This window comes from Oenanthe melanoleuca, chromosome 3 (genome assembly GCF_029582105.1).
Source record: "Oenanthe melanoleuca isolate GR-GAL-2019-014 chromosome 3, OMel1.0, whole genome shotgun sequence".
NCBI classification, from domain to species: domain Eukaryota; kingdom Metazoa; phylum Chordata; class Aves; order Passeriformes; family Muscicapidae; genus Oenanthe; species Oenanthe melanoleuca.
In genome coordinates this window covers 48,709,435-48,725,482 of record NC_079336.1, presented here as the reverse complement: position 1 = coordinate 48,725,482, position 16,048 = coordinate 48,709,435, and the positions used below count along the sequence as shown (strand labels likewise).

Below are 16,048 nucleotides of genomic sequence, written 5' to 3'. Positions count from 1 at the left end.
GGTGGTTAGGAAAACAGAAACAACCACAGTATTCTCTGAATATTCTCCCTTTGTCAAAAGTTTGAATCAAAGAGCTTCATTAGAAGCACCTAAAGCTGGGAAATCCTCAAAAGCTCAATTAGTTGAGCTCATCTTCTAAAGAAAGATTATGTACCTATAGACCATCAGCCAGCCACAACAAACCACAAGAATGTAACATGATACCTGGAAAGGTCGACCTGGAACAGAGACTCAACAGAGCAAAAGGAATAAAATAGTTATTTATGAAAGGATACACCTTGGCAGTGCAAGAGCCCGGCCAGGGCTGCACCCAAGTCAAATCCAATATTCCAGTCACGAGTTTCTACACTTTTATAAGTTTTGGTTCATTGCATATTGGGGTCAATTGTCCAACCACAGCCCCAGGCCATGAAGTCTCAGCCCCCTGGCTTGCCCCCTTTCTGTGAAGAGAATTCACTAACACCTAGTAAGAAGTTTCAGAGTTACACACTAAGCAGCAGAGAATCTGAAAAATATAAAAGCTAAAACCCAAGGCATCAACACATCAAAACCAAATTTGAACTCTTCTGCAGTATCCTAAGCTGCTTTAGCATCTTTATGTGTAATTACATGTCCGTATAAGAGCTTCTACACAAATCGTATTTTTCTAAAATCATGATTATACCAAAAACAAAGACTAATACCAGAAGAGTAGATCCAAAGTTTCCTCCTATATTTTTCTGAGGAAATGAAATAACGGGTCCTACAAAATTATCAACTAAAATCAGGAATTTCCACATGCTCTCCTTATCCCACTCTCTGTGTAATTTTTTGCTCTTAAATCCACAATTACAGAAGGCTGATTACTCAAGGATCTTAAAAGCAGAAAGTAACATATGCTAGGGCTTTGAGGTGTTTGTGTAATGAAGGTGCCCCTGCTCATGGCAGGAGAGTTAGAACCAGAGGAACTTTGAGGTCCCTTCCAACCCAAACCATTCTAGGATTGCAGGACTTTATAAACAGTTACCAAAACAGACATAAATTTGCCAGCCCACACCACTATATCAAATAAGACATTAGAAAGTTAAACCTGAAAAATATCAGAAATACAAATATTCCAGTTAAATATTCAGTGTACAGATATTTTTAAGCAAGGCCCTTTAAATGTCCCCCATGATGGCATCAAACAGAAATTTTCAAAATTGTGAGTTGCTAGAGAATTCTTCACCATTCTGCATATGTAGAGAAGAGCATGTCTGTCTACTTAGAAATTACATTAAATAATACTGAATTCAACTTGCTTCAATACAATGAGTGCACTGTTCTGTTGTGGATAACTGTATTTTGAAAATATCTGCAAAAGGAAACAGCACAAGTGAAATTAATCTGTTGTAGCTGACTTCTCACATCTTTCCATCCTTGTTTTTTTTTGTTTTTTTTTTCACATTCACTCCTCTCCTTTGAACTTTTCTGAGAATTGACTCTTTTCTAATGCTTTACTTTTCTGAGATCTAAGGTTTACAGGAAGTTTGGAATGTCTTGGTCTGAGGACGATTTTGACCACAGCTCTTACAAGGAATAGACATTAAAAATGTTCAAATTCTAAAATTGCCTCAACCCTACTTGACATTTAGGCTGTCCCATTCAAAAGATCTCATTCTGCAGAAGAGCTCCACAATGCAGAACTCTACATCCAATCCTAGAATAAGGATCCCAAATTCCTGATGCACATCTCTAATGTCCTCCCTAAGGAGTTTAAGGAGACATCACATGCCTTGGATTAAGAGCTTCCTAGTGGCACAAGGTTGTTAGAAATCTGGTGCATCAGACATAAAGATTTTTTGTTTATGAGGCCAGTCAGCTCTCTAAGACTGACCATAAAATGCTTTTTTTTTTCATATCTAGGTGTTAAATACAAGATGTCTACATGTAAACAGAAATACACCTAATTATGTGTTGAATTCATTTAAGTCAACAGGAAAACTGTCAGGCAGTGATGGGAACAGGATTTCAGCTGCCACAGAGAGTAAATAACAGTGACAGGGCTGGGTCTCCACAAATCTGTGGCATATTCACCACCACCATAACTCCTATTATAGGTCTGCTAGTGTAAGAAATACAGTCCACAACAATAATATTTATGTTTACTCACTGAAAATAAGAGAGAAGTCCCTCACAAAACAGGTCTGGCTAAAAGCAAGCAGGAACACTTTCTGCCAGAGGGAGGTATCCAAAGTATTCTTAAAGTCTAAAAAGCTATATCAGGAGTACACAGGGACATGTCACTAACAATCAAGCTTCCCACCCCAAATACCCTTCAGGGCAATTAGATGAAGATAGGAGCTGTTCTTCCTTCTGTACTGGATCTCTTCTCTTGGTTTCAATACCTTACTTAAGTACAGTACTGAGCACCAGAACGACACACAAATCCATTAGTGAGTACTTAAAGAAGCTTTTGCTATGAATACATGCTAAGGCAAGCCAGAAATGTAAACCTGGTGTGCCAGATGAAATCTTAGGTGGTGCAAAACGCTGAGTATTGAAAGTATCAGTTGCACAAGCCAAGCAAAAAACATGATTGAAGAATCTGCATGGAAGTTTTAACACAGCACAGAGTTATTTGTGTAAAGAGTCAACTTTAATCCACTCCAGCCCCACATTGTCCAACATTTCACCTCACTGCTACTATAGTGTATGCCAGCACTAAGATGCACAGGCTCTGCCATAAAATACACTCTACCCCTGGCTGGACTTCAGGGAAATTAAAATCCTATGTAAAAAGAAGTTGTGAAAAATTACTTTGGTTTTTGTTGCTGAAATTTTTATTCCACACTGAAATTACTTTCCATATAGATTCAGAAATATGACAAGTCAAAAGTGAGAAAAACAGGACAAGCTGGTGAGTGTGAAACATATTTGGTCCTGCCTTTCTACTTTGAAGGAAAAGAAAAAAAAGAAAATATTAGCCCTTAATTTGAAGAGACTATGGTGTACAGTCTGAGGGGAAGATGGTACTGTTTTATTCTTACCAATCTGTGCTAAGTAAAAATGTGCACTTAGGGAACAGCAAGCCAGTCATTTTGCCCTGGCACAGTTTTTTAATGACTTGCCCCAGTGCTGTCAGATATACAGGGTGTGCTGGGCCCAACTGGCTGCAGTGCATGTTCTGTAGCAGCCTGAAGTTAGGCTGTGAATAAATAAATCCTAATTTATTTATAGCTAAATCCAGTTGCATTAACTTTTAAACAGACTCTTATGGGACATATTGTAGCTAGCAAGATATTACTAATTGCTAGGATAATCAAGAACTCACAGTTAATTTAAATACATTTAATGCCTTCCATTTATAGAACCATGCTTAATTCGATGGAAAACTTGGACAAGTTTTTCAGTCCAGTCATTAATGTGTGTAACAAATGCTGGAAATATCACATATATAATGCACTCTTAATGTTCCTTTTTTTATGTGGGTCCTAATTTGAGACTGAATGAAGCAGGGACTGGTACACGAGACACTCCACTTGCTATCTCTTGAAATTTTTTATTCAGGTTGACTTGAATGTAGTAGAACCTGAAAAGGTGTGACAAGTTAACAGCCACGCTGATAGTGAATTTTTCAAATGCTCTGGTAGCTTTTGGCTACCATTTCTACCCCAACAGTGACAGAGCTTTGGAGGGAAATGCCTCACTGGGGTCTTTGTTAAGAAACAAAGACCTCAAACAGTTTACTGAGCATCCCACACTTGCAATTTAAGAGTGGCAGCAATTCCCTCTTTACAAAAAAGAAAAGTTATATGACTTTTTTCTGTGGGGCATGAACAGACTCAACATATTTCCAAGGATTTCTTTGGAAAACAGTCTGGCAGACATGGCTATCAACTCTTGGTAATAGTTCACTAGGACCTTTCACCTTTACCTCTAAGTTATGTGGTCTACACATCCTCTTGTATGCATCCACTGTGATCTCCACCAGGCCAACATAAAGAGACAGGGAGAATTCAGGGTACAGATGCCTCATGTCAAACTCAGCTGTGTCAGCTGTTTTCAATACTCTATGCTCCTGATGATGAGTGGCATCAACCATATCTTCTGTTTAACCAGATTCTGGTTCCAGTCAATTCACTTTTGCCCTGAATAACAGATAATCTGATTTAGCAGAGTTGCCCTACTATCTCTATGGCTATTTGTCATCTCCTCCCTAAAAGAAAGAAATTTGAAGTCATTCTGAGAATTAAGACTGAATGGCACAAATCTGCCTCTCATGATGTGAAGAGATAAATTGTAAGTCTCCTTTGCCTGAACTGGAGCCATATGTCTCTTGAAGGTGCAAAACACAAAAAGAGTTTAGTCTGTATTTTAAGCTTCTCACCATTTGGACAAGATAAGGCTTATGTCAAATGAGCTCTTGTGCCACTGTGATTTAAAAGAGAAAGCTGGTCAAGTCTCTAAGCCATTATCCCATCTCTAAGCTACTGTTCTGACTCAATATTTTTAGAATTTCACCAAAACAAGAGCTCTCAAGATACACAAACGATGAATTAATGCTTCATACCTCCTTGGTTTGTCAGTTTTGGGTACAGATTTCAATCATGAAAAGATGTGAGACTTAAAGTTCTCTTATGGCTACTCTGCTTAAATAGTGAAAGAATGCCCTGAGGATACCTTATTCTAAAAAACATAAAGCACTGTTACAACAAATGCATAGAAAACATAGAAATAGTTTCAATATTTTACCAGATTATCTTTTAGATTCATGTTTAATACCATTCATTATGCTACATATTAGCCCAGTGTCTAACAGTCACAGCCACAGATAAAGACTAGCTGATCTAAATTTTACATTGATCAAAAATCTACCTAGCCAAAATCCCTTTGCTCTAAATACAGGTGTATGATAGACAGATCAAGTTACCTGGGGGAAAACTAGGAAACAATAGAACAGCATCAGTCAGCAGGAGTAACTGTAGAAAAAAATGACAGTGTTTACACTAGTTAATAGTAATCATTTGGAAGATATAACTTCCAAACAAAAATTGACTCTGCTAAGCAGTTTTTTTTACTGTTAATATGTTACTACTATTAGCATTGCTATTTATTTTGTCATACTGCCTCCATCAGAGCTTGAAAAATACCTTGCCATCTTGCCTGTTGTTTATAGTGAGCTGAGGAGCTGACCAGCCTCCTCATAGCTACAGAAGTTAAATTTTCATTTAACAGGAGGAGAAGTTTCTAGCACTTGTGCACGTGAAAACCTGGTTTTGAAAGCAAACCCATGGACTCTGTCTTTGCCCTGCTCTAAACTGTCTGATGCAACAGCAGAGCCAGCAGTAAATGAGTGCAGGGGATTTCCATATTCACTGAGGATGGTGTGAGCTGACTGGGTCACTGTGACACTGACAGAACTAGGTACCATTGCACTTTGCTAATGCACTTTCTGGGGAAAAACCTGAGATAATTAATACTGGAAAGGTTTCCAACACATAGCATCAAAATGGACTGATATTCCTAAGGAATGTGTGCCAGGTGCCAGGAAGCATACAGAAGACCATGCATGACAACAGATCCCTTGCAGCTGAGAGCTGAAGTTAATTGCACTATTAACTGAAAAAAACTTCACCAGCTGGACATATTAAGAAAAAGGGAGTCTTCAAATGCACATAGACACCTACAAGCCAAATGTAGCTAAGAGTCAACAATCTGGAAGCTAACAGGGAAGGATGATCCCTCCCTGAGTGCTATCCAGCTTCCTGGCAGGAATGCCACTGACCTTCATTCTCCTCATAGTGCAGACAGGGTGGAGAGATAGGCTGCATCCCACTAAAAAACTGCTGGGCTGCTGAGCACGTTATCTTTCACCTTTCCCTTTTCTGTTTGTTTGTTTTAAACACATGTCTGATTGGGTTGTTCAGATGGCAGGACATCTGGTACAGTTTTCAGGCCCTGCTTTAATTTAATGATTTAACATCTAGTACACAGGCTTGTTTTACCACAGGAATTTTTTGCCTCCCACACTTTTCTTTCTAATTGGAACTATGTAAGTCATAGGCTGAGAGTGCTATATAAATCATCTCTAGTATATCTGCTATTCATCTAAATAACAAATTGGAACTTTTTATTTCTAATTGTTACATCCTGGCCATAACAAGTTGCACATATATGATAAATGTGGAGGCTTGCTGTGCTCTATTAACTTGGTTTATGAAGCACACAAAGAGGGCCTAACAAGACAGGCTTCAATAAGTAATCCTCCTATTGCTGCTGTAAGAAGAGCATTGGTTTATGTACAGCAAGATCTCAAGTCAGTTAAGGCATAAGCTTGAGACATATTGAATAGCAGCCTGGGTACAAGTTCCACAATGCTTCCTGCCCAGGTTCAGCCACTGAGCATCAGATAATGGAAGGCACTAAATTAATTAGAAAAGAAAGTGACCTAGCTCCATTCCCAGATGTGTCACTGACTTGTCATGTGCCTTGGAGCAAGCCACTCCCCGCAGCTGGGCTTCAGCTCTCTCTGCTTTGTCTGAGTGGTCTGTCTGAAAACAAATCCCCTGCTCTGGAGGAGAGGCGTGCTGTGAGCACGCAGGGCTCAAAAGCAGTAGGCAACCAATTGCAAACGTGTCCATTAAGTACTCTAGTGTACCCCAGCCACTTTGTCATCATAGCATAAATAATATTAATCATACCGATAGGAATTCATGAAAAAAAACACATAAATTTATTGCTGTGTCAGCTAAGCTCGTGTACTTTAAATATCAGCATATCCAACATCAAGAAGAAAATAAACCTACTCTTTCTACATGAAAATTATTATTTTAAATGTTACTTTATCTCTGCACTTGAATTCTTGATATCATTTGACTAGGATCAAATCAAGTGATATGGCAAATGTCACACAAAGCTTTAGGATTCTTTCATTAATAAGAAACAACAGTATACAGTAGGTCATGCTACCTTTAACAAGGGAACTTCTTTATCATAGACATACAACTTAATAAAAATCCTAAACATCCGTTTCTCTGCTAATTCTTCCTTCAGGGATTTTTAAGAGTTTGTGGAGTCGTTTATAAAATTAAAAGTTGACCTGGTCCTTATGTAGGAAACAAGGATGGTCCTTATCTGGGGAAGGAAATAAACTCAGCGAGTCCTTAGCCTCATCACCACTGCTCTTCACTCAGCTTTTATGCTCCATCTGCTAGAAAAGCAAAGCAGAAAAAGGATGCTGGCCCCAGCTCTGCATATATTCATCTACCCTTTCTAGTCATTACTCTGGCTGTGGGCAGTTTTGATTTGTGCCAGACAGCTTTCTCCTAGTCCCTATGCTTGATTCATGGGTTAGCAAGGGACAGGAAACTTCTCCCACAGATAGTGTAGGTGTAGCTGCCATGTCTGAAGGAGAGCAGAGCCAAGGTGGGCCAGCATCCCTCTGGACAGAGACCTGTCCGTAGCTGTAACACCAGCCGGGGCAGGGAGCTGTGGGAATGCTCCCTGCCATGGCAATCCACACAGCTCGCAAGAGGACAGCTAAACAAACACCTGAAGGGCAGACTTAAACATGCATCTCCCCCAGATTTTGTCCTTTCTATCCACACTGACAGTTGTTTGAGTCCCCCCAAAGGTTTCACACTAGCTGAGCTGAGGGTGTCTGCACTGAGCACTCAGTGCTACTGCAATAAGGATGGCAACTTACAAGATTCTAAGTTTTCTCACTAAAACGTGCTTCAGGTCCTAAACCTGCACTCAGGTTAGGAGCAGAAGAAAACAATGCAGTACTCACAGAAGCAGGTTTGAGAGAATTTAAATGTACTGAAATCAAGTCATTTTTGTGGATATAATTTTAGACTGCAGGAGAAACTGACCATGACACCCCTACAATGTATTCACAATAAACAAATAGTGTCACATAATATTAAGCCGGTTGCTAAAAAGGGCTTTGATGGGAGACAGCTCTTGGGTCACCCTACTAAATCATCTTCAGGCTAGAGCAGTCCCCAGAAAAAGACCAGAAACTGTTCTAGAGATTAGTCTTCAATCTGCTATCAAAGCTTTGTTTTCTTGGATCTTATTATGCAGAGAATTGACATTTGGAGCAGCATGCGTGGAAAAAGAAGTGGTTACAGAAACTTCCATCCTGGCATTTTCAGGTGGCTCAGGAAGAGCTTTCTTTAGCTGAGGGAAAGGATTCAGATTCTCAGCTTCCTGCACAGGCAAACTTTTCAGCTCAAAATGCATGATGGATACTCCTGTTCTACACACAGCATCTTCCACCTTCTCCCATGGCACCTGAGCAGCTCCGTGTGTGCTGAAGCAGAAAGACCAGCCAAGAGTGCAATCAGCCTTTGTCTGGGGGATAAGCACATCATCTACGTGCCAGCTCACCTCGGCTGAAGGGAGGAAGAAGGGTGTAAACCTCCTAGCAGACAACTGAGAAGAGCATCCCAGCGGTGTCTGCTCGCCTCCCAAAATTCACATCCCAAAGGGTGAGCTGGTTGAAAGGGCCCTAAGCCACAGAACGTACTACTTCTTTATCCTCTCCCTCTGCCTTCCAGGCTGCTGCCCAGCCCCCTGTGGGCAGCGCCGGGTGTGTCCCTGCTGCCCACCCTCTCTCCCTCTGCTCTGGCACGGCTTTCCCACCCATTGCCGGCGGGGAGAAGGGGTTCAGGTGGGCGAGTGGCTCTGCTTTTACCTGCTCTGGTCCCAGTTGGCAGCAAAAAGGACGAGGATCTTCCTGCCGTAGTGGTCCAGGTTGGCCAGCCCGCCGGGGAAACCATCCTTCAGCGCTTGCTTGATGCCCGGGTCTGTGGCCTTGAAGCTCTTAAACATGTCCAGGTTCTGCTGGCGATATTCAAAGTATTGGGCCAGGAGGCGAAACGCCTCGAAGTGCTGAAACTTCCTGGCGCGCAGAAACCGCAGGATGAAGGCATCGTCGGTGCGGAGGAAGCCGATGTCCGGCCGGGTGATGACCATGTCCCGCACCTCCTGGATGTCCTGGTGCAGGGTGTCGGGGTTCTCGTTCAGCTCCAGCCGGGCTTTCTCCAGAGTCTCCGGGGAGAGCCCTGCCTGCAAATGAGTCATGGCGCTGCCCTCCTGCTGCTGCTGCCCGGCTGTGCTGCCTGCGCTCCTCAGCCCCCCGGAGGCGGGGTGCCCCGGCGCGGCTGCCCGCCGCTCCCCCGCCCCGCCGGGCCTCGCCCCGCCGCCGCCCGGCCCCGCCGCCGCGGCCAGTCCGTCAGCGAGCTGCGAGCGGCTCCGGGGCTGCCAGGCAGCCGGCTCCCGGGGGGGCTGGCACCGACACTGCCCCCGGGCTGCTGGCGGAGCCGCGTTATCTCTCTGACATAGCGCCCTCCCCGCCGCGGGCTCCAACGCGCCGCATCATCCCCGCAGCCGCTCCGCGGAGGCGCCGAAACCCGCCGGGAGCGGGGCTGCGGGCTGCCGGCTGCTGCTCACCGCCCGCCCCCGCCGCTGCCGCTGCCGGTGCCGCTGCCGCTGCCGGTGCCGCTGCCGGTGCCGCTGCCGGTGCGGATCTCGGGCGGCGCGGCAGCCAGGAGCCCGGGCGCTAGGCAGGGCGAGCGGCGCCCGGGGATGCTCCCCTGGCCCGCGGCTGGCAGGGGAGATGCCCTCCCCGGAGCGGCACCATTTACGTAAGATCAGCGCTCGCCCCGCTTCAGAAGCGTCTCCCTGGATTTGAGGGAGGGTTAAGGGAAAAAAAAAAAAAAAAAAAAAAAAAAAAAGCACCACCACCACCAAACTAAAAAAAGCCGGCGAGGAGGAGGAAAGCCGATCCGCAGGTACTTCGCCGGCGCGGAGCCCGGAAAGCCAAGCGGAGCCCCGGCCTGGATGGAGGATGCTCGTGCCCCCCTCCCGCGCCCTCCTCCGCTCCACGCCCCGGCTCGCAGGCGGCACCAGCCGGGGCTGCCCGCTGCGCGGCCCCGCCTTGCGCGCGCGCCCGCTCCCGGCTCGGGAGCGCGCCCGCCGCTCCCCGGCAGCGCTCAGCGCGCAGCCCGCGGGGGCGCGGAACGCGGTGCCGCCGGTGCGGGGCGGTGGCCGGGGGGCTGCGGGTCAGGGAGACCACGCGTAAGCCCCCGCGGAGCATCCCGAGCGCCCGGTGACCGTAACGAGATGCTGTTCATCAAGATGTGGTTTTCCGAGCAATCCTCTCTTGCGCCTGAATTTCCTAACATGAAGGACTGTGAGCTTAAAAATCTGGGAATAAAATGAAGCAGCCCTGTTTTGTGGCCTCGTGTTGGATGCGGCATGTCTTTAGTTGCATTATATTGCAAAGGGCAAAAATATCCTGCTTCTGTGTGTAGAATATTTCCGTGAGATAAGAAGGCTTTTTTCATGCAGGAAAGTTTGATGCTGCAGTCTCTTTTGGGGAAAAGTTTCGACTGTAAAATATTTGACCTTTGTCTGTAGGACTGGACCTTCCCGATGCAAATATACCTGTGAAAATCAAGCTTACACAAAAGACACGGCGAACATAGGAAAGCCTAAAAGCTGTACCTCCTCCTCCTCCTCCTCCTTCCTACGGGAAGGGCAGCTCTTTGGTACTGCACTGGGCTCCTTTCCCGAGGTGACAGAGCACATAGGCTGAATTACTGAAAAGGCACTGAGGTCACTGCTCCGTTTAGAAGGTGTACATGGGAGATACACCAGAACAAAGCATAGAATGGCTTCTCAGACAAATAGCAGGGCTCATAGAAACATGTCAGTGATAGCCTGCGTGGGCTGCAGGCCATCACCAGGTGCTTGGCAGCAGGAGGGAGCCCTCTGCAATGAGCAAGGTCTAAGCAGTGAGCAACGCTTAGGCAGCAAAATTGTCATTCCTTTGGAGACTGAAGAGAGTTTTTCAGGTTTACTGCATTTTATATGGATTCCTGCACTGAGACCAGACTTCTCATGTCCTAGCTTAAGGGAAAACTTTTGGAAGGACCAGTCTAATAATGCCCAGTCATTGTGCCCCAGCTCTGTTCAATCTGAATTTCATGATGTGATTTGAGATGTCTCACAAGAGAGAAAGACATCCTATCTATCTAAGGGCTGAATCACTCTCTAAAAATGCTTATCTCTCTTTGTCTGATAAAATGACTTTAAATTACCCCTCTTTTGTAGATGGGATTCATCTGGGTTGATACCTTTTTCTTAGAGCAGTTATTGCTCCAGAAATAGTTTGTGCACTTTTTTTATTATTTTCTATTATTCTGAAATCATTTTCTTTTCTCTTACTATCTTCTACATTACCTCTGCAGAGAGCCTTTCAGAATAGCAGTTTCCATCACCCCTGTGGAACAAACTGCCAGACTTTTCCTGCCATCATTTTCCATTTCTGATGCTTCTGCTCTGCCTTTTCCATTGCAACTAAGCTAATAGAAGAGTAGGTCATGTGACAAGTGCCTTAAATCCACTCGGTGCAAGGCGAGCCGCAGGCATCCAGTGTCTGGCAAAATCAAGTTCATAATATATCCTGTCTGTGACCTTGTAGTGGGTTTATGCTGGCTGAATGCCAGACACCCTCCAAAGCCACTTCTCCCTCCCCCTCACAGCTGGACAAGGCAGAGAAAATATAACAAAGGGTTCATGAGCTGAGATAAGGACCAGGAGATCACTCATCAAATACTGTCATGGGCAAAAAAGGCTCAAATTACAGATATTAATTGAATTTACTGCTAAGAAAATCAGAGCAGGATAATGAAGAGTAAAATAAGACCTTCTCTGCACCCTTCCCTCCTTCCCAGCTCTATCTTCTCCCCCAGTGGCACAGGGAGACAGGAATAGGTGTTATGGTCAGTTCATCACACACTGTTACTCCCACTGCTCAGGGAGAGGAGTCCTTTCCTTGCTCCAGTGTGGGGTCCTTCCCACAGGAGACAGTTTTCCATTAGTTACTGCAGTGTGAGCCCATCCCACAGGCACACTCCTCAAACTCTGCAACGTGGGTCACTCTTCCATGGGTGCAGTCCTTCAGGGACAGGCTGCTCTGGTGTGGGTCCCCACGGGGTCACAAGTCCTACCAGGAAACTGCTCCAGCCTGGGCTCCTCTCCACAGGTCTGCAGGCTCTGCCAGGAGCCTGCTCCAGCACAGACCTCCCACGGGTCACAGCCTCCTCTCAGGCATCCCCCTGCTCCAGCCTGGGCTCCTCCATGGGCTGCAGGTGGATTTCTGCATCCCTGTAGTTCTCCCTGGGCTGTGGAGAAATCCCAGCTCTGGTGCCTGGAGCATCTCCTGCCCCTCTTCTGCACTGACCTTGGTGCCTGCAGAGCTGTTCCTCCCACATATTCTCACCCTGTTCTCCAGCTGCAGACACAACTGCACAGTAACTTTTTTTCTCCTATTAAATCTGTTATCCCAGCGGTGTTATCACCATTTCTGGTGGGCCCAGCCCTGGCCAGCAGCACACCCATCCTGGAGCTGGCTGGCATTGGCTCTGCTGGACATAGAGGGAGCTTCTGGCAGCTTCTCACAGAAGCCATCCCTGTAGCTCCCCTGCTACCAAAACTTGGCTGTACAAACCCAACACGGACTTCTAGTAACACAATCCTTTATCTGCTTTAGTTTTATTTTGCAAATGGAAACATGACACATATATTAAATTTTGTCCATTATTCCAGAGCCTAAATGCACTGAACAGAGAAAAGAAGCAAGCTGGCCAAAATTAAAATGCGAAAAATTTTGACAGGAAAAGCTATTTCTAAAGGTTCTTAATCAGAGAAGAGGGGGAAAAAAATATCTGTAAACTTTCATTATTGTTCTGTTTTGACCATATTTAAGCCATTCTTCATACCCTTTTTGAAATAATAAAAACAAAAAAAAAAAACAAAAAAAGCAAAAAAAAAAAAAAAACAGGTCCAGAAAAACACAGGAAAAAGTATAAAGGAAGAGAATAAAGAAATATTGAAGCCAAATATATTAAATTCATCAAAAACTCTCCATTTTCTATACACTATCTTTTCAAAGAAAGGTTCCATCACCATAAAAATAGATTTAATAATTTAACAATTTCTAAATTGCACTTTGCCTTATTAAAATGAGATTCACTGAACTTGAACAACATTTCAGGAAAATCATTTTGGCAATGAATTGTTGAAAGATGGTTCAAAGAAACCTCGTGGAGGGCAGTGTGGAGGTGGAAGGAGGTGCTTAACCAGCTCTTTCTTGAAGTGAGTAGATTTAGGAGGCGGTCACTATGAAAAGCACACATAGCAAGGCAGTCTAAAGGCAGAGTAGGTGACAAAACAAGATATTGGTCATGTTCAGTCTGAGCCACAGACAATAATAGCTTTTGTTTCCCCAATATTTTGAGATCTTGCATGTAAACACATAAAAGATCTTGTTTAAACATAAGAAATTTGGTCGAAGCAATAAAAAAACTCTGTCATCTATAAGAAGATTTATCAAACCAATATAAATAGGATAATGAAAAAATATGTGCCTTCCAACATGTTACCCCACCTAAGTCATGAGGGGAAAAAATGGAGCCACCAGTGCAATTAGATGCAACCTATGATGGCAGAGTGTAATTTATTTATTGTGCACATGCAATTTTCCCTCTATAAAACAGCAGGGGTGTCTGACTAAATCCATTATGTAGACCTCAGCATCTTTTCACTTGCACTTAGAAACTATTTTTCTTTGAGGCTTTTATAGTCACTTTTGCCTGAATTTGATATAATTAAAATCCAAGTGCTCTGCAATTCTACAAGCACTGCAGTTAGGCACCTGATTTGAAATAAAACTTAAATAAGGCTCAAAGGTGTTTGTGTAGGTGTTTGATATCAGAAGTCTTAACTCATGTTCAGAAATAAATTGTTTAAAATCAGCAACAGACCAGTGTATTCAGGAACAAAAATAGAATGCAGAAATGAGATTTAAAAAACATACTGTGGATAAGAAAATAACTGTATTAAAATGAGCACACGCTTTCTCTGAACTGGTTTAAGAGACAGTTCTTGCTGTTGTCTTTGATTTAGAGTCACATTCAGCATCCTGCTCTGGACATTCCTTCAGGACAGTTTTTCGCTTAGGATCAAGTTTCCAAGACAGTTTGTCTTATGTAGCTCTGATATAGCTAAAGAGCTGAGAAATATGTTTGAAAGTACATATAACCAGGAATGTATACACTTACATCCATTCCTCTTCAGCAGCATTTTTATGGGTAATATTAAATGTGTCCTTGAAGCTTTTGAAAAGTGCTAAATACAACTTTGTCAAAAGCATCTAAATGACACCTAAATCAAAACTAAATAAAATAAAAATAAAACTAATAAAATAAATATAAAATAAAAATAAATAAAACAGCTAAATTCAAACTCTGGGTCCCATTTTCAGAATCAATTTAGAAACTTCATTCAAGCATTTTAAGAGCATAAGAACAGCTATAGGTGGTCTGAACAAGCATCTTTGTCAGTTCATAGTGTGCCTCCAGAGTGGCTTAATGTGGAAGACTCAGGAACAGTATCAGCTTGTGTTAGGCTCTGTGTCTCCTGAAATGTTTTCTTCAGTGTGAGTTAATCTTTGAAGTCTGCTGTAATACAGGACTTGACAAGTTCCTATATTACAACTGGGACTTGGCAACTGATTATAAAATCATAGAATGATTGGGTCAGAAGGTATCTTAAAGATCATCTAGTTCCAGCTCTCATTCCATGGGCAGGGATACCACCCACCAGACCAGGCTGTTCAAAGCCCTGTCCAAATGGGCCTTGAACAATTCCAGGGATGAGACATCCATGACACCTCTGAGCAACATATTCCAGTCTCATCACCTTCACAGGAGAGAATTTCTTCCTAATATTTAATCCAAACCCCTCCTCTTTCAGTCTAATGCCATTGCCCCTTGTTCTATCACTTGTGAAAAGTGATGATTAATCTCTGTCAAAAGTCCCTCTCCAGCTCCTGCAGACCTCCTTTAGGTACTGGAAGGTCTTCCCAGAGCCTTAATGATCTTGTTCATGGCCTTGTCTCACTACAAATAACTAACACAACTTCCCAGTTTTAATCTCAGTGGAAGCCACATGAAGTTGAGGGTTAGCTCAGATCTTATTCTGTAACTGAGTTATAGGAATGTAGCCCTGTGTCTGAGCATGATAAGATACATATTTAAACATATTTGTAGAAAATGTCAGGATGCTTGACCTAGAAAGTCCCATTATATCAGAAACAAAGGAACTTCTAGAACTGAGCTTTATAGGAAATCTGTCTGCAACTCCAGATGCCAACTGGCTGAAAAATTGGCTTCTGAGAACAAACTAGGCATCTGTCTCTTATTCATCATCATAGGTCTCTAACAACATAAGGATAAATAGCTTTACAGGAGACAAGGCATAGCATCAGACCCTAATCAGAGAAATATTTCAGTATGACAAGCCTACTCACAGAATCATAAAAAAAATAAAACTAGAAGGTATTTTATGAGATTGCCTAGTTTATCTATCCCCCATCCTGATGGATGTTTGTCTGAATGGCATTTAAAACCTCCAGCAGCAGATATCCACAGCTTTTCTAGACAGTCTATCCCAGAGTTTCACTATTTGTTCAGTACGTTTTTCCCAATGTTGGGCCTATCTATCACTTGCTGCAATTTAGCCCTCTTTTTTTTTTTTTTTTTTTTTTTAATCTTATCTACTGTAGACAGACAGAATAATTTATTTATTTATTTGGAGACTGGTATATAGTCTAAGGTAAAAATCTCCTCCTTTTCGTAGCTGCACAGCCTTTGTTCTGGCCTTTAAAACACTTCAGATGTACAGGGTGAGGGGATGGGTGTCAGGAGGGCATTAGCATCCTGGAAAAAGCATTTGGATGGGCTTTTCCTTCTACAAGAGGTCTTTGCTTTCTTTATGCAATCCTTGCTAGATGAACTTCCAGAGGTGTAGTTGTAAGTAGCAATAATTAATCTGTGATTTAGAAAATCTGGCATCCCACAAACTGATGATACACAAAAGTAAAAGTTTCACCTGGCAATATCACCAACACAAATACCTTAACTGCTGTATTAATTTAAAAAAAAAAACAAACAAACCAAACAAACCAAACTTAGGTAACTGCAAGACTCTATCAAGCAAGTTCAAACATTAA

General features: G+C 43.2%; 1 protein-coding gene across 1 annotated transcript in view; it reads right to left on the bottom strand.

The window, feature by feature from the left end:
- CLVS2 (clavesin 2) overlaps positions 1 to 9,129 on the bottom strand; it is a 55,357-nt gene extending 46,228 nt beyond the window's left edge. The window contains exon 1 of the mRNA XM_056488597.1: positions 8,663 to 9,129. Within this exon, the coding sequence (XP_056344572.1) occupies positions 8,663 to 9,051 (389 nt within the window). The 5' untranslated portion in view covers positions 9,052 to 9,129. The remainder of the gene's footprint in view (positions 1 to 8,662) is intronic.
- Positions 9,130 to 16,048: the final 6,919 nt, after the last annotated feature.